General features: G+C 50.8%; 1 protein-coding gene across 6 annotated transcripts in view; it reads left to right on the top strand.

The window, feature by feature from the left end:
• Positions 1–23,259, top strand: part of KATNIP (katanin interacting protein) — a 207,708-nt gene that overhangs the window by 139,626 nt on the left and 44,823 nt on the right. For 3 of the 6 annotated variants that reach the window (XM_059692461.1, XM_059692466.1, XM_059692462.1), the window contains 7 exons: positions 2,504–2,676; positions 3,694–3,759; positions 4,081–4,182; positions 5,364–5,470; positions 7,221–7,323; positions 10,879–11,091; positions 21,575–21,712. In XM_059692461.1, the coding sequence (XP_059548444.1) occupies positions 2,504–2,676; positions 3,694–3,759; positions 4,081–4,182; positions 5,364–5,470; positions 7,221–7,323; positions 10,879–11,091; positions 21,575–21,712 (902 nt within the window). The remainder of the gene's footprint in view (positions 1–2,503; positions 2,677–3,693; positions 3,760–4,080; positions 4,183–5,363; positions 5,471–7,220; positions 7,324–10,878; positions 11,092–21,574; positions 21,713–23,259) is intronic. The other 3 variants (XM_059692463.1, XM_059692464.1, XM_059692465.1) reach the window with 3 other exon arrangements.

Here is a 23,259-nt window from a genome sequence, read left to right as displayed (position 1 = left end):
CCCCCGAGCCGTGCCGACGCTGTCGGGAAAGCCTGCTGGCTCTGTCTTCTGGGAGGTGCAGAAGCTGCGCTCCGTAGCCCTCCGCCTCTGCTTCTATGCCTCTGCACAGCTGCGCTGGCCACTGACCGCCTCTCTGAGCTCACCCTCACCTCCCTCCAGCCTGTTCTCCACCTGCGTCAGCTCAGGTCGTCCCTGCTCCAAACCCTCCCGTGGTTGCCCACTGCACTCAGGAATGGCCTTACCGTGTCCTCCAAGGCCCTGTGTGACCTGGCCTTCCCGCTGCGCCAGCCCGAGGTGCCTTGCTGCCCCATGGACACACCACGGGCCTCTCGCTCTGCCCTGGTACCTGGGCCATGCTTCCCTGGTGCTCCCTGACGCCCACCCTCCACCCCGCACCGCCATCTCCTTTGCCCTGCTCTGCTTGTCATGTTTTTCCATGTCATTTTCTGCTATCACCCTGTACTATTTACCTTTCTCTAGCTATTGTGTCTCTCCCCAAGGTGGGGGGTCTTGATCTGTCTGATCACTGCTATGTCCCCAGTGCCAAGAACAGACCTGGCAGAGTGGCATTCAATAAACTCAGTAGGTAAAAGCCTCTCTCAAGATCCCAATAGAAATATGGTGAGTTTTGTTTTAAGAAATCATTGAAGGATCTTCTTTTTTAAAAAATTGATTTCTAGAGAGAGGGGAAGCGGGGGAGAGAGAGACATTGACATGAGAGGAAAACATTGATTGGCTGCCTACTGCATGCACACCCCCTACCTGGTATCGAACCCACAACCCAGAATCAACCAACAACCTTTCGGTGCACAGGACGACACTCAACCAACTGAGCCACACCGGCCAGGGCAAGCATTTCTATTTTTAAGTGGAGAGTTTGTTTGAAACATAGAAAGAACCCAAATATAAACAATTGAGTGGATGTTCTAGTGAGCCCAATGTGTCCATTACCAGCTACTTTCATTTCCTCTGTTCCCCAGATGATTATGAGGCAAATTCAAGTCATCATATTATGCTGTAGATATTTCAGCATGCTTTTTTTTTTCAGCTACATAGTACTCCACCATTAGGTGGATGTACCATAACTTATTTTATTCAACCAGTCTTATTGGACGCTTTTTGCATATCACTTTATACTTTATGAAACCAGTTTTCCATTATTGGAACTTCCAAAATGAACTGTACCTTTGCACTACTATTTTTCTTAAATTGAAGAGTAATTTTTTTTTGTAATTCTTGTTATTCCTGCAAAAACAAAATAAAGCAAAAATATTTCAAAATATTCATCCTTTTGCCCTGGCCAAGTTGGTCATTGGTTGGAGCATCGTCCCATTCACCAAAAGGTTGTGGGTTCGATTCCTGGTCAGGGCACATACCTAGGTTGCAGTTTCAATTCCCTGTCAGGGAGCATAGGGGAGGCAACCAATCAGTGTTTCTCTCTCACATAGATGTTTCTCTCTCTTTCTCCTTCCCTCCCTCCCTTCCTTTCTCTCTAAAAAATCAATAAACATATCCTCTGGTGAGGATTAACAAATAAATAATATTCATCCTTTTCCATGATATTATGTGTTATTCCTTTTAGATACTTTGTTAGAGGGTTCATTTTTAATAACTTTTTATTTTGATATAATGTCACACTTAAAGGAAGTTGCAAGGATAGTACAAATGACCTCCCATAAATCCCTCCTCCAGGCTCACCAGTTGTTAACACTTGGTCCCAATTGCTTTATAATTGCTGTGTATGTATGTGTGTGTTTTTGTTTTAATCATTTGAGATTTTAAAAAATACATCATTCCCTTTTACCTCTGAACACTGCAGTATGCAGAGTTGCCTTTCTGTATCTGGGGGGATTGGTTCCAGGACTCCTGTGGACACCAAAATCCGATGCTCAAATCCCTTATATAAAATGGGATAATATTTGCATATAACCTATGCACATCCTCCTGTAGACATTAAATGATGTCTAGATTATTTATGATACCTAACATTGTAAGTGCTCTGTAAATAGTTATTATTCTTATTGTTCAGGGAATAACAACAAGGAGAACAGCCTGAGCATGTTCAGTACAGAAGCAGCTACCACAGGCCTAGCTAAACAGTACACACTGGAATCTGCGAATGTGGAACCGCAGATGCGGAGGGCTGCCTGTTTCTCCTGAGAACAGGGGCGTTCATTTTATGTTACCGCGGTACACTTACGTTATGAAATGTAGGCTAATTTAGCATTAAGATCGTACTGTTACCTAAGCTAACGACTAGGTTTGGATTCCGCCCCTTGCTACAACGATGCTCTTACAGCTGGTCCCCCGTGCAGCCCCAGGACGGCCCCTGCCTCCAGTGGCATGCCTGCCAGTCTCCTCTAATGTGGCAGCTCTCCAGGCTGTCTGTGTCTCTCATGACCTTGACATTTGTTTCATAGATTGTTCTCAACTTGAGTCTGATAGTTTTCAAGCTGCACTCTGAGAATGAATCTAAAGGGAGACCCCCTGTTTTTGCCCCCAGGACCTGGAAGCCGACGGGAGAGACTCCCATCGGCAGCCCGAAAACCTGTGCTCCAGGCTGAGGACCCGCAGGAAGACGCATCAGCTGTGCTCCGAGCCATCCAGGTGGAGAATGAAGCCCTGCAGAGGGCGATCCTGAGCAGAAGGGCCGAGCCCCCCACCAGCCAGCTGCAGGTGCCAGCGTGTTCCCTGGCAGGGGGAGGGGACCTAGGAGGACTCTGTTACTCAGGGGGTGGGGGTAGGGGCACGTGTCCGAGCAGCGCTGGCACAGAGCATGTGGCGAGGAGAGTGATGTGTGGGCATCTCTGACCTCACACTGACCTGCACATTCATTGCTTACTGCATCGTCCCTCACCGCCTGCCAGACGTTCCATTTCCTCCACCTTCCCATTTTCCGTTTCCTGCAGAAAGCCCAAGGTGGATGCCAATATGCCTCTCATCCTTGCCGATTTCCCTGCAAACCTGACACCTTAGACTAGGGTTGCAAACGGTAGGTAAGAGAAAGGATGGAGTAAGCGGCAAGCCCTGGCTTCTCTGGAAAGATGTCACTCCCAGAGCATGAGCCTGACAGGCCTCTGGGCCTCCCCACCCTGGCGGTCCTCTCCTGGCCTGCTTCACCTGCTCAGAAAACCTCCCTGGCCCTGCAGTGTTGGAGTTTGTGCCTGCTGCCCTGGGCTTTGAGCCATAAGCAGGAGAAAAGGTGGGGTGAGCAGGGCCCCTTGGGAGCCAGAGGCCCTGATGTGCTTCGGTGTACCCATCCTTTCTCAGAAGCGCGCTCTCTGACTCGGCTGCTGAAACCTTTGACCTTAGCTTGTCCCACGGAGGCTCACAGTAACCTTGAAATAGGCAGCACTGTTTCATTACCCTATCTACAGGGGTGCCGATGGCACCCAGGGGAGCAAGGTGGCTTACTCAGGCCGTGTCTTTGGAAGGGGCCCAGGTCTGCCTGCCTGCAAGCCTGGAGCCCGTCCACACCATCCATTGCTTCGCAGTCTCCACCATGGCCTGTTCTTTGGGACGTTCATCGAGCGGCACCTGTTGTCTGTTTTCCTGGAGCTCAGTCCTTTCCTGGTGTCTGTGTGTAGGAGATCACAAGACGGCCCCTGCCCCTGTCCACCCTCATCTGTCAGTGAAGTGCAGACAGTGGATGGCTTTGTTCTGACCTCAGGTCATGTGATTACATCATTCCAGGGCGTGGAGGAACCCCCAGCAAAACCGTGGACTGGTCTGCTGAAGGCACAGGAGGAGAGCCCGGAGGTCAGTGGAGGCCCGAGAGGAACAGCAAAGCCCATGCCCACAGCACCTGATGCTCCAGAGAGCTTTCCTCATCACCCAGCCGGTCCTCCTGGGCACGGCGCTGTCCTGCCCATGCCACAGATGGAAGGCCTGGCTGCAGGGGCTCAGCTCGGCCTGCTGCCTCCAGTTTCTTATTACATTTCTATTTCCTGACAAGACAACACCAAAAACAGATCTTGGCGTTCTGAGTAAATAAATTATAGCCCTATCTACCCAGGTCAATTAGACCTATCTCGGCAAATACAGGCGGGAATTAATAAAATGCCCGGGAATGTCTTTTAGGTTGTGCTCCAGTCTGCGCTGTGTGCTCAGCATACAGATCAGATTAGCCCCTGGCCTGGCGAAGCTTTCAGGCTACAAGCAAATGAAGCCATAAATAAACAGGTGACTTCAGGGAGATGACAAAAGCTGCCTGGGTACGGGATGGCGGCTCCCTCCGGCAGGTGGTCCGAGGAGGCCCCTTGGAGGATGTCCCATGTGAGCTGAGCCCTGTGTGTGAGGAAGGAGCCAGCCAGCAACAGGAAACAGCATCTCAAGTAGGAGGAACAGGGAGCAGCTTTGAAGTGAGATGAGTTGGCAGATCAGGAAGAAGCCTGGTTTGGGGGGAGGTGGGGGAGGAGAGGAGACAGCATCCCGTTGGGATAGAATGGTGTCAGGCAGCACCGAGAGCACTGCGGAGGTTTCTTTTCCTATCCCTCTCACTTCTGCTGCTGCTGCTTCCTGGTCAACTTAAACGTCCCTGGCTGATGTCTGGACAGGCCTGCAGCACTGCCTGCCCACCCTGTGCTCCAAGGTTCCCGGATGACCTGACCCCTGACCCACAGGGCCTCCAGGGACTGGAAGCATTTGCAGATAGAGAGCAGAGCACCTCTCCAGTTTAGATGATACATGACAAAGGGGGAAAGGCGAAAGGGCCTAATGATGTTACTAGAATTCTCCATGGAGTCCCATTACGTTGTCGCAGATAGAACAGGGGTTGAGATGGGGAGAGGTGTTGACGAAATTTATTTTTAACTTATTGATTTTAGAGAGAGAGAAACATCAATTTGTTGTTCCACGTATGTATGCATTCATTGGTTGATTCTTGTATGTGCCCTGCCTGGGAATCACACCCACAACCTTGGCCTGTGGGGCAATGCTCTAACCAACTGAGCTACCCGGCCAGGATCTAATTTATTTTTAAGGTTCTTTGGAACTTAGGGCGGAGAGAAAGAGAGGGCCAAAGAGGAAAGGTACGCACCTTGAGGGAGGAAGAGGGGGAAAGGCACGGGCCTGAGAGAGAGAGTGCACACGAGAGAGAAATTTTTCAATATCTCATTGAAGCAGATCCTTTCCTGAGACTTCCCAGATCATAGAAACTGACATCCCTGTCTTTTTGCAAAGCTCATGGGAGGGGTGCTTGATCTCATCAGCCTGGGCAGACGCTGTCACTCTCCCTCCTGTCCCCTGCTTCCTGCAACGGGACTGGAGGCCTGAGAAGTATGTCCCTTTGACCATGGCTCTGCTGTATCTTGGGCCAGGAGTGCAACCTCAGACACCTGTTTAATAAGCCTTTCCATCCTCAGCTGCTTCCCATCACCATGGAGACCAACACGGAGGAGCCATCCCAGGCGGCAGGGGGAGCCAGAGCCGTCAGCGCAGCCATTGACAGGATCGGCCTTTTGGGGAGCAGGTACTTACCACGAGGACTTCAAAACCAAAACAGGAACCCAATGGCAGTGCAGCTGGGAGGGCCTAGGTTACTCCAGACCATTTAAAACTGCTCCTTTAGACTGTCCCCGCCCTCACCCCCACTCAAGCCCTAAACGCAAAAGTGACGACTTCTTTCCGGCAAACATCTCATTGCTTGTTCAGTTCAGTCCAAGCTGGGTAACACTCCACCCTCCTCAAAGGTTCCCACGGGAGACCCCCCACAGGGGGTGGTGCTGAGTTTGTTCCCAGATGGCCTGGGGTGGGGCGGGGGCTGGCGGTCCAAAGCGGCACCCTTCTATTCTCTGTTAACGTTTGTTCTGCTCCATTAACATGCAGCATCGGTTATTGGAACCGTCAGGTTTCATTATCAGAATAAAGGCTTTCCTCTAGTTTTCAGGCAAAATTGATCTTCTGAAAGCTGCGCCAGGCTGAGCCTATGTTCACAAGCACGCACTGGCCCACAGCCATGCCCGGGCACCGGGCGGAGCCTGCTCACTGTGGCCGTGCCCGTGCCCGTGCCGGCTGGGGGCGAGGGGCATGCGGCCTTACACAGCACGCGTGGGGGCGTTGGCAGACAGCAGTGCTGGGTCTGGAACCCGGGGCCTCAGAAACCCGAGGTGCAGAGTGGTCTCTAAGCCAGGGGTTGGCAAACATTTTTGGTAAAAGGTCAAATAGCCAATAATTTAGGCTTTTCACCTTTTGTGTGTTTGTCCTAACCACCCTTTAAAAATGTAAAAACCATTCTTAGCTTGCAGGCCATCTAGAAACAGGCCACAGGCTGCAACTGAGCTGCAGGCTGTCCTTTGTGGACCCCTGTTATAGATTTTTGTTGTTGTTGTTAATCCTCACCTGAGGACATTTTTTCCCATTGATTTTTAGAGAGAGTGGAAGGGAGGAAGGGGGGAGGGAGGGGAAGAGAGAGGACGAAAGAAACATCGATGTAAGAGAGACACATTGATTGGTTACCTCCCACCTGCACCTCCGACCAGGGCCGGGGATTGAACTGCAACACAGGTCTCTGCCCTTGACTGAGACTGAACCCAGGAGGACCCTTTGGTGTGTAGGCTGGCGCTCTAACCACTGAGCCACTGGCCAGGGCCTGTTGTAGACTCTTACCAGTTACTAGTAAGTAAGCCATCTTGCCCCACGTGGTTTCTTTTATTTAACTGGTCTCATCACTGCTTTTGCGGTTATTTATAGAGGAAAACATCCCGTGTGCAGCTTTGAACTGTATGTGGGGTGAGTATAGTCGACCTTTGAACAACGCGGGTGTAAACTGCATGGGTTCACTTATACGTGGGTTTTTTCAATAAATATACAGTTGGCTCTCCATATCCCGAGTTTTGCATCATGCATTCGCCAGCTGCAGATGGAAAGCAGTGTTTGTGATCCAGGCTGGGCGTGCGCGGATGCAGGCCGAGTGCGCACACTGTTCCGCACCGTTTTATATAGGGGACCTGAGCACCCCGGAGTGTGCCATCTGCAGGGGTCCTGGAACCAGTCCCACACCGACACTGAGGGACTGTCGTCCAGTTTGGATGGAGTCAAGAGTTACATGCAGGTTTCCAGCTGCGTGTGTTGGGGGGTTGGTGCCCCTAACCCCTGCGTTGTTCAGGGGTCAATTGTACCTTCTCCTCACGTTGTCCCACGTCTCTGAGGTAGAACAGAAGTGGGGCTTTGGTGGGAATGTAGCATGTGTTACCCGATTGCTAAAACAAGTCCCATTTCAGGCAGCAGCAGAAGCTTCTGGAAGTCCTCCGGGCCATCGAAAGCGACTCTGCCCATGTCAGCCGGGTGGCTTCACCAGCTGAGGAGCAGGTGCTGGCCCCAGAGGTGAGAACGGGCCCGCGGGGATGTAAGTCCTTCACGGCCTCTCCTGGAGCTGAGGCTGGCAGGGCCCGTGTGCGATCATTTCTGTCCCGTGGGACTGTTCTGACGGCGGCCACCTCGGCGTCTTTCTGCCGCGTGCACGTCCCCTCCTCCCCGGCACACAGACAAAGGTGTGGCCGAGCAAGGCCTTGCAGCCACTCCACACAGAGGAAATATAATAGCACGTGAGCCCCAAGGAAAAGGTCCAGCATCGCTGGTAACCAGGAAATGCAAGTCAGAGCAGCCTGCATGTCCCGTTGGACATCCAAGTGAATAAATGACCTTGATGGTAACCTCTGGTGCTGGCAAGGTTACAGAGGCCGGCGGCCTGCCCTGCTGGCAGCAGCGGAGATGGTGGGACGCTCTGGGAAAGCAGACGGGCTGGACTGAGGAAGAGCCTTAGAAATGCTTGTCTCCCAGTCCAGTGATCCCCCTTCCTTCCCTCGGGAAGTCACTCAGCAGCAATAAAAAGCCAGAGGCACAAAGGTGTCTGCTGCTGAGTTATTGGAAGTAGAGAAAAATGAGGAAAAAACCCAAAAATAACATAAATGTGTCTTAATAATGGAAGTAATCAGGAAAGTGTGATATATCGGCATAATGCAGTAGCATAAAGGGATGGAAATCATCATTATGGAGATTACCCAGAGAGAAAACGTTAAGGCTGCGAGGTAACTGCAAGAGGTGACATTAGTCTCCGTCTAGTCCAATGTGACGGCAGACACGGAGCGGGACATCCGCTGCTCAGGAGGGGCCCAGGGAGGCAGGTAATGGGAGTTCTCTCCTTTGTGTCAGCAGGTGAGTGTCCTGGCTCATCCGCCTCACCCCTCCCTGTACCCAAGCCCCTCTTATCTGGTTGGTGGTCACCAGTCTTACTTAACACAGTCTCCCAAAGTCGAATGCAAGACTCACAACCACAGAAAGCCCTGCACCCACCCAGACGAGTTTCAGCTGTGCGTCTGGCACCACCTTGTAAGGGGTGTGAGACCAGTATTGGTCTCAGACGCTCTGGAGCAGCGGTTCTCAACCTGTGGGTCGAACGACCCTTTCACAGGGGTCGCCTAAGACCATCCTGCATATCAGATATTTACATTACAATTCATAACAGTAGCAACATTACAGTTATGAAGTAGCAACGAAAATAATTTTATGGTTGGGTCACAACAGGAGGAACTGTATTTAAAGGGCCAGAAGGTTGAGAACCACTACTCTGGAGGGACCTAAATCTCGCGATTCAGAGCAGGAGTAGCCACGGAGTTGCAGCACTGGCAAGTCGTGACACTTCCTCAGTTAATAGGCCCTTCAGCTCCTTCGTTTGGAAACTCCCTGCGGGAGCTTGCGCTGAGATTGCACTGGGTGTGAGATCCAGCCGCCCCTCTGCGAGGCGGCTCGCCGTCCATCTGGCCCTTTTCCCTGCAGCCAACAGCCTGGGTGCGCAGTGCTATGCCTTCACGCCTCCCGCACCGCCTCCCGCACCACTCACCTGGCAGTGCCTCTCACAAGCACAAGCTTGTTAACCTCCCAGCCCCCACTTCAGCCAGGCCAGCTTAGGTGTATCACCACCCGTCCAGCCTGGACTCAGGCCCAGGGCAGCGGAGGGCTCAGCCGGCCCTGCACGGCACAGGAGCAGGAAGCCGGCACAGGAGCAGGAAGCCGGCACAGGAGCAGGGAGCCGGCACAGGAGCAGGAAGCCGGCACAGGAGCAGGGAGCCGGCACAGGAGGAGGGAGCCGGCACAGGAGCAGGAAGCCGGCACAGGAGCAGGGAGCCGGCACAGGAGCAGGGAGCCGGCACAGGAGCAGGAAGCCGGCACAGGAGCAGGAAGCCGGCACAGGAGCAGGGAGCCGGCACAGGAGCAGGGAGCCGGCACAGGAGCAGGAGCCTGTGGGTCTGTGGGCCAAGCTAATAAAACGCCCGTGTTCCTCTGGGAGCCACGAGCCGACCTCCCTCCCTCCCATCCTCGTCCCTATCGCGAGGCAATCAGGGCTCCTCGAAACACATGCTGAGAGCCAGAGCACATGTCGCTGGCCATTAATTAAAAAAATAAGTAGGGAACATTTGCTGTTCATTTGCTCAGCTCCTGCTCACAGAACCAGTGCCGATTACCAGCGCTAATCACAAGGGGGCATGTGCACGCGGGGGCACCGCTTTACGAGTGACTGCTCCGTGGCCACCAGCACGGCACTCGGCGCTCTGGGCGCCAAGGTGCCTCAGGAGGCCATCCACAGTGTGGCCGTTTACTGGGGGCATCCACGCAGCCTCTCAGACCAAACAGCCTGCCCACGAGGGAGGCAGGCAGCAAAACCAATGAAGGAGAGCCCTGGCCAGTGGGTCGGTTGGTTGGGGCATCACCCCACACACCAAAAGGTTGTGGGTTCATTCCTGTCAGGGCTCATACCTAGGTTGGGGCTCAATGGTCGGGGTGTGTATAGGAGGCAACCGATCAGTGTCTCTCACATTGATGTTTCTCTCTCTAAAAATCAATAAACATATCCTCAGGTGAGGATTGTCAGTAAATAAAGATGAAACTTGCCTACTTGAAGAAAACAACCAGTGAAGGAGAGAAATGAGGGGATGGACACACAGGGCCAGGACTTGGGACAGGTCTGCTCTGGGGCTCGTATCTCACTTAGCCTTGGTGGCAGGTGGATGGAGTCATCTCCGATTCCTCAGTTAGACTGAGAGATGTCAAGTGGCTTGTCCAGGTCTGTGTTACCTACTGCGTTATTCTGCTGGGCCGGCCCTAACAAATACCACACTCCGGTGGCTTAAATAAGATTCATTTTCTCATACTTCTGGAGGCTGGAAGGCCACGAGCGAGGTGTTGGCAGGTGTGGTTTCCCCTGAGACCTCTCTCCTCGGCTTGCAGATGGCCGCCTTCCCCCTGTGTCCCCATGGCCGTTTCTCTGTGCGTCCCTGGTGTCTTCCCATGTGTCCAAATTTCCTCTGATGAGGACATTGGTCAGAATGCATTCCCACTCTAATGGCCTCATTTTAACTTAATTACTTTTTAAAGGCCCTAGCTCCAAATACAGTTACACTTTGAGCTGCTGGGGTTCAGCATGAATGTGGGGGGACCTGCACAATTCAGCAGAAGTTGTGACATGCCTATGTCGTGGGGAAGAGGCAGGCGTGATGTTCAGACAGAATATGCTGCCTTTTTTTTTTTTTTTATGTTACAAGGAATTATATTCTTAGATGAACATAAAACCAAAAGTTTTCTTTACAAACCAGCATAGGATAAAATTAATAAAAATAAAAAAATTAATTATAAGTCCCCCCCCCCCAATATGCTGCCTTTTAAGCAGGAAACACTGGGTGCCCACCTACACAGTAGCTGTGATTCAGTCTCCACAAATACGTGCTTGTTTAACCTTCACGGGAACATAGGTGCATAGTAACTGTGGGTACAGGGTGCTGCTCTTACCCTCAGGCACGGAGGGTGGATGGGCTGTGGCTCGGAGCTGGGGCTGGAGGCGGCCTGCCATGCGTCACCTTTGGCACCACGTTTCTCTCCCTTAAGGACAAGCTGGGGGTGAACACGGAGATGAAAGATGCCATCTACGTGACGATGGAAATCCTGTCCAACTGGGGCAACCTGTCGTGGGTGGGCCTCACCGAAGTCGAGTTCTTTGACCTGGACAACACAAAGCTGTACGTGTCACCTCATGACGTGGATATCCGTAACGCGGACATGCCGGGGGACCTGGGACAGCTGGTCAACAGGAACTTGGCGGTAAGTGGAGGCGGCAGCGAGGCTCGGCCTTGCATTGGGATGCATCTTCTCTGCCCATGATGTGTCCTCGCTAAAGGTGGGGTGTGAGCAGGGGACAATGCAGTCTCCCCTGTTGCTCACTTGGGCCACGTGGGAAGGAGCTGTGGCAAAGATGGGGGCTCCATACTGTCCCCCAAACTCTTCCCAGATCTCTGCTCTGCGGGGTTTTCTTGGGAGAGGGGACGAGGAGCCAGTTCAGCCCTTTTATCCATCTTGCAGTTTAAGACAGTCACCACCAAACATGGGACCTCAGAGGTTATTGAGGTCAACGAGGCTGTTTTGTGGGTAAATAAACGAAGGCTTTGAGAGGGCTTTGACTTAGCCAAGGTCACACAGCTGAAAGGTGGTGTGGCTGAGTGCACATCCTGCAGCCAGCCTGGTGCAAGGCCCAGGCCCACCCCCTCACCGTCCTGCTTCCCTAGAGCATGGAGTTCATGCACCCAACAAACGGGAATGTTCCTTGTCTTTAAATATCTAACAGGTTTAAAAAAAAATCACTGGCATTTTCTCCTCTTGCCACTGCAAGTGGGCACGAGGCTGTGAGCTAACCTGAGACAGGATGCCCGGCAGCGCCCTCTTGGCTGTGCTGTGCCTCCCATCCATCTCTGGGAGGGGCTGGAGGTTGGGAACAGGGGTGCCTCTGGGCCACAAAACGGGTGAGCAAGGGATAGGGGCCACGGGAAGACTTTCCCTTGGGTGCTCTTTTGCACCTTTTAAATGTCCTCCCACGTACATGTAAAAAAGTATGGAAACTGAGAGCAGCCGCCACGTGCTTAGTGCTTGCTGTGCCAGGCATGGCCACGCGACCTGATTTAGACCTAAGAGTGCACGGGCTCGAGGAGCGGAGAGGCCGGGCTTCCCAGCTCACCACTTCAGCTTCGTGACCCCAGGCAGCTCACCTCACCTCTACTGCAGTGTCCTCATCTGTAAAATGGGGATGATAAGAGTACCTACCCTGACACAACGTTGTGAGGATCAAATGTGAATATTCGGAGCTTAGTACCAGGTCTGGACCTTCCTAAGGCTCCAAAAATCAGCTGTCAGAGTTTGCACTGTTTTATTATTAACAGTATTAATACCACTAAGAAGTGGATATGACTATTCCCATTTTAAAGGAAACAAGAAGGGGGCTTTGAAACCCCCAATTCTAGAGTTCCGGGTGTGGCCTTGGCACCTTCTCCAAGTCTGTTTCTCTGCTCCTGTAAAATGAGAGGGAGGGGCGTAGATGGATTCCTAATTTTGATTCCTAATTTCTAGTAACAGAAACTGAGTCTGGCTCATTTTAGCAAATTCTCGAAAGAACAATTTATTGTCTGAATTGTGAGTAGCAGGTGTGCTCACTGCCCCCAGGCCAGGAGAGGATAGGCCATGGTCATGGCGGCTCCAGGCAGCGTTCTGGATGCACGTGCACCGAGGGTTTGTTTGGTCGTCTTTGGGGGGAGATGGGCAGTGTTTTGTTGGTTGGTTAATTGGACAGTTGGTTTGTCATCACTCTGCCTGAGGAATCCAGTCCAGGAGAGGAAGGCTGGTGGACCAACTTGGCTAGGAGGCCGGCCACCTTGTTGCCAATGCAACCAAGATGCCCCAGGGGAGGAGGAACCCTCCCTGAAGAAGCTCCGGGTTGTTACTGAAAGAAAGGCAGGACAGGTGCTGGAGGGCCGAGAGGCCCCAACCTCCGCAGGTGGGACCGTGGTGTCTGCACCCTCCTGGAGAGCAGCAGCTCTGTGACCCTGAACCTTGAAAGAAACAGTCCCCTCGGTCACAGCCACGTGGGTGCCCTGGCCTCGCACGCCCTGCTCTGCTTGCTGCTTCGAGTCCCCAGGCTCCCATGTGTGCCAGCCCCAGCCCTTGCCACCTCTCCAAACTATCTTTGCCCAAAGCAGTGGCATTTGGGAAGCTGCTGTGCGAAGCAGAGCATACCAGGGCCTATAAAAAGCATCACTGAGTTTGGCGGGGACCGATTCTGACGATTGCTCTCCCTTCTCCTCCGTTTAGCAGAGGCTGATGAGCTTTGCTGTGTGAGAGCAGTGAGAACTCCAGCCATGGTTTTTGTGGGTTTGGGTAGTTTTCTTTTGGGCCTAAGGTTGGGACATAGTCAGCTGTCTTTCCCCGGCTGTTGGATCTCTGGGTCCAGCTGTGGGTGGGCTGGGTTCCCCCACTGCACTGGCCTGAGGTCTCCCTGATGTAGTCCCGTGTGCCAGGCCCAGGGCTACCGAACACACTGCCTCTTAGATTCCCTGTGGGTTGAACCTAACGACCCACAGTCTGCCAGCCAGACACCCCTCATCTAATCCTCCCATGGACCCTGGGTCACGCTCCACATCTGCTAAAGGAGGAAAGCAAGTCTCAGGGAAGATGGGTGACTTGCTCAGGCCGCACCGCTGTGAGTGGTGGGGCCGCTGAGAGCTGGACAGAGGTAATGGAGTGAGGGCTGAGTTCAGAAGAGAAGCTGCTTGAAGAGTGAGTTGCCGGAAGATGACTTTACTGGTGAATTCTACTAACTAAAGAATAACACTAGTTCCTTACATTCTCTTCTAAAATGTAGACGAGGAAGGAACACTTCCCAACTCATTCAATGAGACCAGTATTACCCTGATACCATAGCCAAAGATTTCACAAGAAAACTACAGGCCAACATCTCTTATGAATATAGATGTAAAATCTTCAACAAAACACTAGCAAGTTGAATCTGGCAGTTTAAAAAAATATTTATACATCAAGACCTTGTGGAGTTTATCCCAGGAGCACAAGGTTTGTTCAACATATGAAAATCAATCAATAGACCGTATTAATAGACTAAAGGGGAAAATAACCACATTACATCTTAATAGACGCAGAAAAGGCATTTGACAATGAACACCCTCTCATGCTAAGAACAATCAGCAAACCAGGGACAGAAGGAGACATCCTTAGCCTGGCAGAGGGCATCTGTGAGCACCCGCAGCGAGCATCACACTTAATGTGACACTTAATGTGAAAGACCGAACGCGTTCCCAGATCAGGAACAAGGCCAGGGTGCTTTCTCATCACCTCCGTTCAGCGCTGCCCTGGAGAAGCCACCTGGGGCAGTTAAGTAAGAAAATAAAGTAAAAGTTGGAAAGGAAGAAGTACAACCACATTTGCAGGTGATGTGGCCTTATACATAGAAAATCCTAAAGAATCTACAAAAATTATTGGTAAAGTTAAAATTAAGTTCAGCAAGTTTACAGGATAAAAGATCAATATACAAAAATCAGTTGTAGTTCTATACACTAGCAATGAACAATCTGAAAAGGAAATTAAGAAAACAATTGTATTTTTATAGTATAAAAAAGCAAAATATGTTAAGAATGAATTTCACCAAAGAAATGCAAGACTTCTACACTGAAAAGTACAAAATAGTAACGACAGAAATTAAAGACATAAATAAATGAAAAGACACCAGTATTCATGGATTGGAAGAACTAATGGTGTTAAAATGGCAATGGTTTTCAAATTTTCTACAGATTCAATGCAGTTCTATCAAAGTTCCAGTTGTCTTTTTTGTGGAAATTGGCAAGCTGATCCTAAAATACATATGGAAATTTGAGGGACCCAGCATAACCAAAACAACATTGGAAAAGAAAGAAATTTGGAGGACTCGCACTTTCCAATTTCAAAACTAACTATCACGTTACAGTGATCAAGATTGTGTGATCCTGGCATAAGGATGGGTATAAGTCAATGGCATCGAGAGTCCAGAAATAAACACATACATCTCTAGTCAATTGATTTTCAACAGGATGCCAAGGCCATTCAACCAGTTAGGAATAATTTTCTCAACAAATGCTATTGGGACAACTGGATTTCCACTTGCAAAAGAAGGAGGTTGGACTCCTACCTCACACCATGTATACAAACTAACTCAGTGAACCAAAGACCTTAAATATAAGAGCTAAACCTATAAAACTCTTAGAAGAAAACACAGGTGTAAATCTTCATAGCCTTGAATTTGTCAACGGAGTCTTAGATATATGACACCCAAAGAACAAGCAACAAAAGAAAAAATAGATAAATCAGACTTCATCAAAATTACAAACATTTTTGTTTCAAAGGATACCAGCAAGAAAGTGAAAAGACAACCTATAAAATTGGAAGAAAGTATCTTCAAATCAAATATCTGACAAGAGTCTAGTATACAGAATATGTAAAGAACTCTTAAACTCAACAATGAGAAGACGATAACCCAATTAGAATATAGCCAAAGTACTCTGAATAGACATTTCTCCAAAGAAGATATACAAACGGCCAACAAGCACATAAAAAGGTCCTCGGCATCACGAGTCATTAGGGAAATGCAAATCCAAACCACAAAGATACATCACTTCACACTCACTAAGGTAGCTATGATTTAAAAGAAAGAAAAGCAAAAGGGAAACACAAGTATTGATGAGCATGTGGAACAATTGGAACCCTCATATCTTGCTGGTGAGAATGTCAAAGTAAGGTATAGCCTTGGCAGGTTTGGCTCAGAAGTTAGAGTGTCCAGCCCTTGGACTGAAGGGTCTTGGGTTCAATTCCTGGTCAAGGGCACGTGCCTTGATTGTGGGTTCAATCCCTGGCCCCCAACGGGGCTCTTGCAGGAGGCAGTTGAAGGATGTGTCTCTTTCACATCAGTTGTTTCTCTGTCCTCCTCTCCTCCCTCCCTTCCCTTCTCTCTGAAAATCAATGGGGAAAACATATCCTCCAATGAGGATTTTAAAAAAAAAAAAAAGTAAGGTGTAGTCACTGGGGAAAATAGTTTGACATTATCTCAAAAAGTTAATGTAGATTTAGTATGTGACCTAGTAATTCTTCCTCTCTCTCTCTCTCTCTCTCTCTCTCTCTCTCTCTATATATATATATATATATATATATATATATATATATATATATATAGAGATAGATAGATAGATATATAGATGATATAGATATAGATATAGATATAGATATAGATATAGATATAGATATAGATATCTCCAAGAGATTTGAAAACATGTTCACACAAAAACTTGTACACATATATTCACAGCAGCATTATTCACAATAGTCCAAAGGTAGAAATAACCCTAATGTCCACCAACTGATGAGTGGGTAAAGAAAACATGGTGTCTGCACACAATGGAATATTATTCAGCCATAAGAGGAATGAAGTTCTGCCACATACTGCAGCCTTGAAAACATGATGCCAAGTGAAAGAAGCCAGGCACCGAGGCACGTAGTGTGATCCCACTTACAGGAATGTCCAGAATAGGTACCTCCTCAGAGACAGAGAGTGATTGCCATGAGCTCAGGGGAGGCAGAATGGGGAGCAGCTGCTAAAAGGTACAGGGTGTCTTTGGGGTGATAAAGTTCGGTGGAAAAAGAGTGGTGATGTTGTCACAACCTTATAAATGTGCTAAAAAAACTACTGAATTGTACACTTTAAAGCAGTGGTTCTCAACCTTCTGGCCCTTTAAATACAGTTCCCCATGTTGTGACCCAACCATAAAATTATTTTCGTTGCTACTTCATAACTGTAATGTTGCTACTGTTATGAATCGTAATGTAAATATCTGATATGCAGGATGGTCTTAGGCGACCCCTGTGAAAGGGTCGGTCGACTGCCAAAGGGGTTGCGACCCACAGGTTGAGAACTGATGCTTTGAAGTGATGATTTTCTTTTTTTTTTAAGTGGTGATTTATATATGTGAATTGTATGTCTTTTTTTTTTTTTTTTTAAAGAATAGAAACGTCCCAGGCGCCCTTGCCCAGCTTCCCCACTGATAACATCATCTGTAATCACAGACCCCGGTCAGACCAGGAGGTTGACACTGGCATAATGTGCAGACCTCCATACACTCGTGTGTGTGTGTGTGTGTGTGTGTGTGTGTGTGTGTGTGTCTTTGCAGTTTGATCACGTGTAGATTTGCATAACTGCCACCATACTGAGGTAGAGAATGGCTCCATCACCACAGAGGAATTCCCGTGCAACCCTTAGTCACATCTCCCCACACCTGTCCCTAACACCGGTGACCACTGATCTGTTCCCTATATGTTTTGTCATTTCAAGAATGCTAAGTAAATGGAAGCCTACTGTATGTAACCTTTTGAGACTGACTCTCTCACTCAGCATAATGCCCTTCACATCCATCCAAATTGTTGTGTATATCAGTAGTTCGTTCCTGTTTGATTGCAATGCTTTATGAAATTGGGCTGACTTCCGAGGGCCGTCGGCATCTCCCTGCGGGCGGTGCCTCTGCATTGGGCTAAGCTGGAAGAGAAAGCACCTTTGTCTTGGAGTTAGAAAGTGACCTCCTCAGAGAGGCCCTCCTGACCGTGCATTCTAAAATAGCCCTTCCACTGGCCATTAATAATTCTCTCTTGTTTTCATCATCAAATGCATCCATGCTGTGTTTTTCTTGTGTTTTCACTTGTTTCCCTCCCCTACCAGCACAGAGCTGGGACCTGGTGGGCCGGACTCGGATCCCCCCCCCACCCAGTCCCCCTCAGCGCCTGCTGAGCTCAGTGCTGACACCTCCCCTGCCCTTCCCACTTCCGGGCACTCAGTCTGCTGCGACCGCCCGCACCGATGCTGCTCTGAAGGAGGATTTTTCTGGCCTCTAGGGCCCATGTTGCCTCACATGCAGCGGGTGCCAGCTGGTGGGGAAGAGCAAGCTTGAGAGAGCACCCCGCTACCCTGTTCTGTGGGGGAGTCCCTCTGGGCTTCTCCACACGGCTCCAGGCTCCAGACTCCAGGTGGGCCGAGCTCCAGGGCCCACAGGAGTGGCTGGCTTGGTAACACAGTCTGGGCTGCCTCTCCCCTCTCTCTTCCCCATGCTCCACTCATCTCCTTCTGCTGAATAAACGCCTTCCACTGGAAGCCTCGCCTCGGGGTCTGCTCCTGGGGAATCCAGACCAAGACAAACGGATTAATGAAGAAAAGCCCGGGACGAGTCCGCACTCCACCGCTTGGCAGAGTGTACCGGGCACAGTGTGTGCCAGAGACCCGCCTCCCAGGCGTGAGAGAGCAGTGGCCCCACGAAGCGACGGGGCCCTGCTTTCCGGCTGCCCGCCTCCCCACCTGTGATGGGCGGGCGCAGCCGCTCCGCCTGCTGACAGGCACCCGGGGTTTGCCCAGCGCGCCCTGGGTCAGTCGCCAGCAGCCCCCGCCAGCCCTCCTCTCCGCTCTGTGAAAGGAAACATCAGAAGCTGGGCTGCTGACAGGGCTCGGAGTTCCCTCTGGATTCGCGTTCTCCAACTTTGAGCACCAGGTTCCCGCTTGGCGCTCCTGCTGTTCCTCCTGCTGACAGAAAGGGAGGGAAGCAGTGGCAGCCCTCTCGCCGCGCCCGAGAGCCAGCCTCAGTCTCTGCCTGTTTCAAGCGGCCGCAGTGACCCAGTTTAGGCCCAGCTCAGCGAAGGGGTGAGACCACCCCCTGGATTTCAGACGTGCTGTCCTGAGCCCTCGCAGCCGCCAGGGCACTGGAAGTCCTTGCAAAGCCTGAGAAACTTGCCAGAACAAGTCAGAACCCCTTGAACTCATCTCTCCCCCTCAACAAAAGCAGCCTCCGCCCTCCTGAAAGGCACTGTTGTCACTGGAACAGGCCGCCTTTGTCCGTCCCTGCAGCTGGAGCGCGGCCTCCACCTCCTGGGGCCGGCGAAACCCAGTCAGCCAATCTCCTTCCCGGGCTCTGTCACTTAGCAGGCTCGGTCCTGGTGACAGGAGTCCGGGGCGATGCTCCTATCAATAAAAGGGACAACTTCAGCCAGTGTCAGGGATGTGGTGGTGGCTTATACACGCATGGGGCTGGCTTACAGACGCACGGGACTGGCAACTGTTCAGCCCCTAAGCAGAGACCCTAAATTCAAATGCCTGAGGGAAGTGAAGCGGGTGTGAAACGGTAGGGAGTGGTGGGGACTGGGTCCGCAGAGAGCAACCGCCTACGCCTACGGGTGTCAGGCCCCCGTGCTGCCACCCCCGCTTTCATGTCTGCAGAGAAGCAGGAATGCAGCCTGAGGAGCGGAATCCTCCCCATCATCAGCTGTTGGCAGCGAATGTGCCTTTTGTTTAGAACACTCATGAGCCAAATAAAATAGCTGTGTAGGCCAAATTCAGTTTACAGTATTTGTAAAGTTTCAATGAGAGGACTGATATTAGGAGGTAAATGTCACTTATCCATTTATTGATTCGTTCAACAAAGTTTTTTTGGCATTTACGATGTGCCAAGGAATTGTGCTGAATGTGAAGGGTTCTGTAGTGAATTTGAGGCGGCCACTTCCCTTAAAGAGCTCCCAGCTGAGTGGGGGGGGCGGGGGGGAGGGTCATGGACCTGAAGGCAGGTCATTGGGGGGCCCCTAGGGGAAGGCTAGCCTCGGGCATTGCAGGGAGCCGCAGGCACCCCTGGAGGGAGAGCGATGCCTCGAAGGCGGGGGGCAGGGGGGCGAGAGCACATTTGAGCTGAAATTCCCAGGGTGAGGAGGACAGGAAGAGGCTGAGCGGTGTGGAGATGTCTGGGAGCAGCTGAGAGCTTGGTCTGGACAGAGGGCACGGGGCATTGGAAGAGACAGGAGAGGCCACTAGAGCTGAGAGAAGTCCCCTGATTTGGCTTTTCCACCTGCACCGAAAGCACTCACCACAGAATTTTGTTGGTGTGAAGGAGAATGACGGCGAGGCTCTCCTGCTCTCCGCCCCTTGGCCTCATGTGTGGCCGAGGTCTGCTGGCCATTGGCTGGTGGAAGGGGCACTCTGGGGTCCTGAGAGGGGCAGAAGGACTCCTGTGCTCAGTGCCACGGCCCCATCCCAACAAATGCCTGAGCCAGTTGATTTCTATTTTAAAATGTTTTTAATTTGACAAGGTTTTACAAGAGAAAAAAAACCTCTGTTTGCCAGGTTTATCAGATAAGGCAAGTGGTGGCTCTTATCCTGCCCTTCCCTCTAGAGCCCCCGCCCTCAGTGCTTCCTCAAGGCCAAGCAAAGCGAAGCCCTACATTTAAAATTCAGTCTGATGGCCCAAGTGGCAGCTTTAAGCCAGGGTGAGGGTCAGTCCAGGTGGGGAGAGATTGGAGACCTACCCCCACCCGGGGATTCTGTAGAGAAGGGAGACTGCATAGAGACTGATAGGAGTGGTGGAGGGGGGAAAGGGCTGGCCCGGCATCCACAGACAGCAACTGAAGTTCCATATCTCAGCTGTGGGGTTTGCCACTGAGAACTCTGGGGTCTAATCCCCAAGCTGGGCCCCCAGCAGAGAGCACCAGAACTGAGAAGGTACCCTCATAATACCTGGCTGTGAAAAGTAGTGGGGTTGCTGTCTGCCAGGGAGAGATGGCTTGAAATTCAGGCACCCTCTTAAAGGGCCAATGCACAAAATTTCCCGTGGAGCCACTTATCTTGTTCTCCAGCAGAGGGAGGGCAGAGTGGACTGGAGCTGTGTGAGCAGAAGCCAGGATTGGGGGCTCTGGGGTAAGAGCTCAGAAGGCAGACACCACAGTTCCCTGTGCTGAGTCATTCCCTCACGCTGTGTCATCTTTCTCATGCAGACATTTGCTATACAGGCAGCTTTGCCTGGGGGGAGGACAGTTGACCCACCCTACTAGAAAACACCTTGCACCACAGTGCAGAGTTTCCAAGGACCATTAAGAGAATAACAATTAGCCTCCAGGCAAAAGCAATTGCCCCACCCCGTTGGAAAAAAAACTCTCGCCACACCTGAGGATGATTGCTTGGGGCCACTCAAGTCGGAATCCTCCCAGTCTGTAGGCAGAAGCAGTCTCTGGGGGCTTTGAGTCTTTGCCTAATCTAATTAGTCAGAAACGGTGTTTGACACTGTCCTGCACTAGAGATTGAAAGGCATAGCAGATCTACTTAATACACAGTCACAAACCCAAACAGACAGCCACAATGAGGAGACAAAGAAACAGCCCCCAAGTGAGAGAACAAGAGAATTCTCCAAAAGAAGAGCTAAACGAAATGGAGATAAGAAATTTATCTGATATACAGTTCAGAAAAATGATGGTAAATATGCTCAACAACCTGAGAAAAGATAGAGTAACTATGAAAACAGAAATAAAGAATGACATAGCACAAATAAATAACACATTGGAAGGAATACACAGCAGATTAGGGGAAACTGAGGATCGAATCAATGAATTAGAAGACAGAGTTGAAAAAAATCAATCAGAGAACCAAAGAGGAAAAATAAAAAAACAGGAGGACAACTTAAGGGAGCTGTAGGACAACATGTAATATAACAATATTAGAATAGTAGGTGTGCCAGAGAGGCAGAAAGGGAGATAGGGATAGAGAGCGTGGTTGAAGAAATAATGGCAGAAAACTTCCCTAACCTGGTGAAGGAGAAGGGGCCTGGCTGCCTGCCCTCAGCCCTCTCTGGGGTTTTATTAGGGCGGAGTCACTGCTGGTGCACCTGGGCAGACATGTACTGACTGCTCCCCGCTCTTGCTGGTGTTTCAGAGCAAGAAAGACTCCTCCTTGTGGACCTGCCCCTTCCACCCGCCGCTGCAGCTGTTTTTCGTTATCCGCAACACGAGAAGGCTGCATGCCTTTGGTCTGGCCAAGATCAAGGTTTGGAACTACTGGACAGCTGATGGCGTAAGTACCAGGCTCTGATGCCTCCCTGGGCATTAGGCTGATGGGAGCACCTAGTGCTACCGAATAGCCTGATTCCTAAAACTGCGAAATGGGTGCCAGGAGGCCCTGCTGGGGGTGGCAGGTGCCTGTGGGGGTGGCAAGTGCCTGTGGGGGTGTCACAGCCACCCGGGGTAGAGTCTGCGCTCAGAGGTCTGGAAAGGGTACTCAGGCCACCCTTTGGGGGAACTGGAAAAATACCAACTGAGGCTCAATTTTAACTGATAAGGAAACACACACAGAGAGCTTATGTAACATGGCCCAAGTCACACAGCCAGTAAGCGTCACAGTAAGTATTTGAACCCCTGAGGTCGGACTCCAAGCCCATTTGCTTAGCCAGCTCTTCTCACACTGTAATCCATGATGACTGCCGTGGGTCTACCCCACAGGCCGAGGGCAGTGCCCCCGCTGCGGCGTGTCCAACCAGCTCCCAGGTGTCAGTGCTCCCTGTGCGTGCACCCTGCTCTGTGCTTTGCTGCCCCTCTGGTTTCAGAACCCCTCCTCTCTGCCCTCCCACCACCCCTACACCCAGGCCCTCACCTTTCTTCACTGGACTGTGTTTCTTGTATCCATTTGCATCCATCCCTTTATTTGATGTTTACTACTGAGCACATAACTAGGGGCCATCAAGCTTTGTGATCAATTGTGAGGACTCTCATGCCAGACACAGTCATGCCCTGGAGAAACTCCGCATCTGACGGCTGGCAGGCACATAAATGAGGAATGGTGTCGTGTGACAAGGACCTTGGTAACGGTGAGCCCAAGGTGGGAGGGTTTCAGACAGAAGCTGCTGGGCCTCGGTGGGAGCTCAGGGCTGAGGAAGGATGGGAACCCTCAGCCTGTCTTCTTCCCCCTCTTATGATAGAGATGGGGATGACAATTGTCCTACTTCCCTTTCCACTAGAAGGCAATTTATAGGACAAGTGAGATGCCAAATGGGACCCACTCTGAACTCAGCCTCAATATTATTAGAGGATGCTAGGGCATGGTGGAGAGTGTGGTAGACTGGCAAGCACAGGCCACTTTAAGAAATATATATATTTTTTATTGATTTCAGAGAGGAAGGGGGAGGGAGAGAGAGATAGAAACATCAATGATGAGAGAGAACCATTGATTGGCTGCCTCCCGTACACCCCACACTGGGGATTGAGCCCAGAATCTGGGCATGTGCCCTAACCGGAAATCGACTGTGACCTCCTGGTTCATAGGTCAATGCTCAACTACTGAGCCACGCTGGCCGGACATACAGGCCACTTTTGACCTTCAACTAATGGTTGCCATGTAAGAGCGCCAGCCAGCGCTGCTGTGTCTTCTGAGCATTTCCAGGAAGCCGGGAATCAGATTTTGCTATGAGCCTTTCTGGTTTGTGAATGTCAGTAGCTAATTTAAATCTTTTGAAACCACAATATAATTCAAACGGAACTGATCTTTGGGCTGGAGCTGACCTGCCCCACACTGTAACCCTGGGGCACATTGTGGGGGGCCTGCCTCAGGCTGGGAGAGGTCAGGGA

Source organism: Myotis daubentonii, chromosome 4 (genome assembly GCF_963259705.1).
Source record: "Myotis daubentonii chromosome 4, mMyoDau2.1, whole genome shotgun sequence".
Classification (NCBI taxonomy): Eukaryota; Metazoa; Chordata; class Mammalia; order Chiroptera; family Vespertilionidae; genus Myotis; species Myotis daubentonii.
The sequence above is the reverse complement of the archived record's forward strand: the minus strand, read 5'-3'. Positions and strand labels throughout refer to the sequence as shown.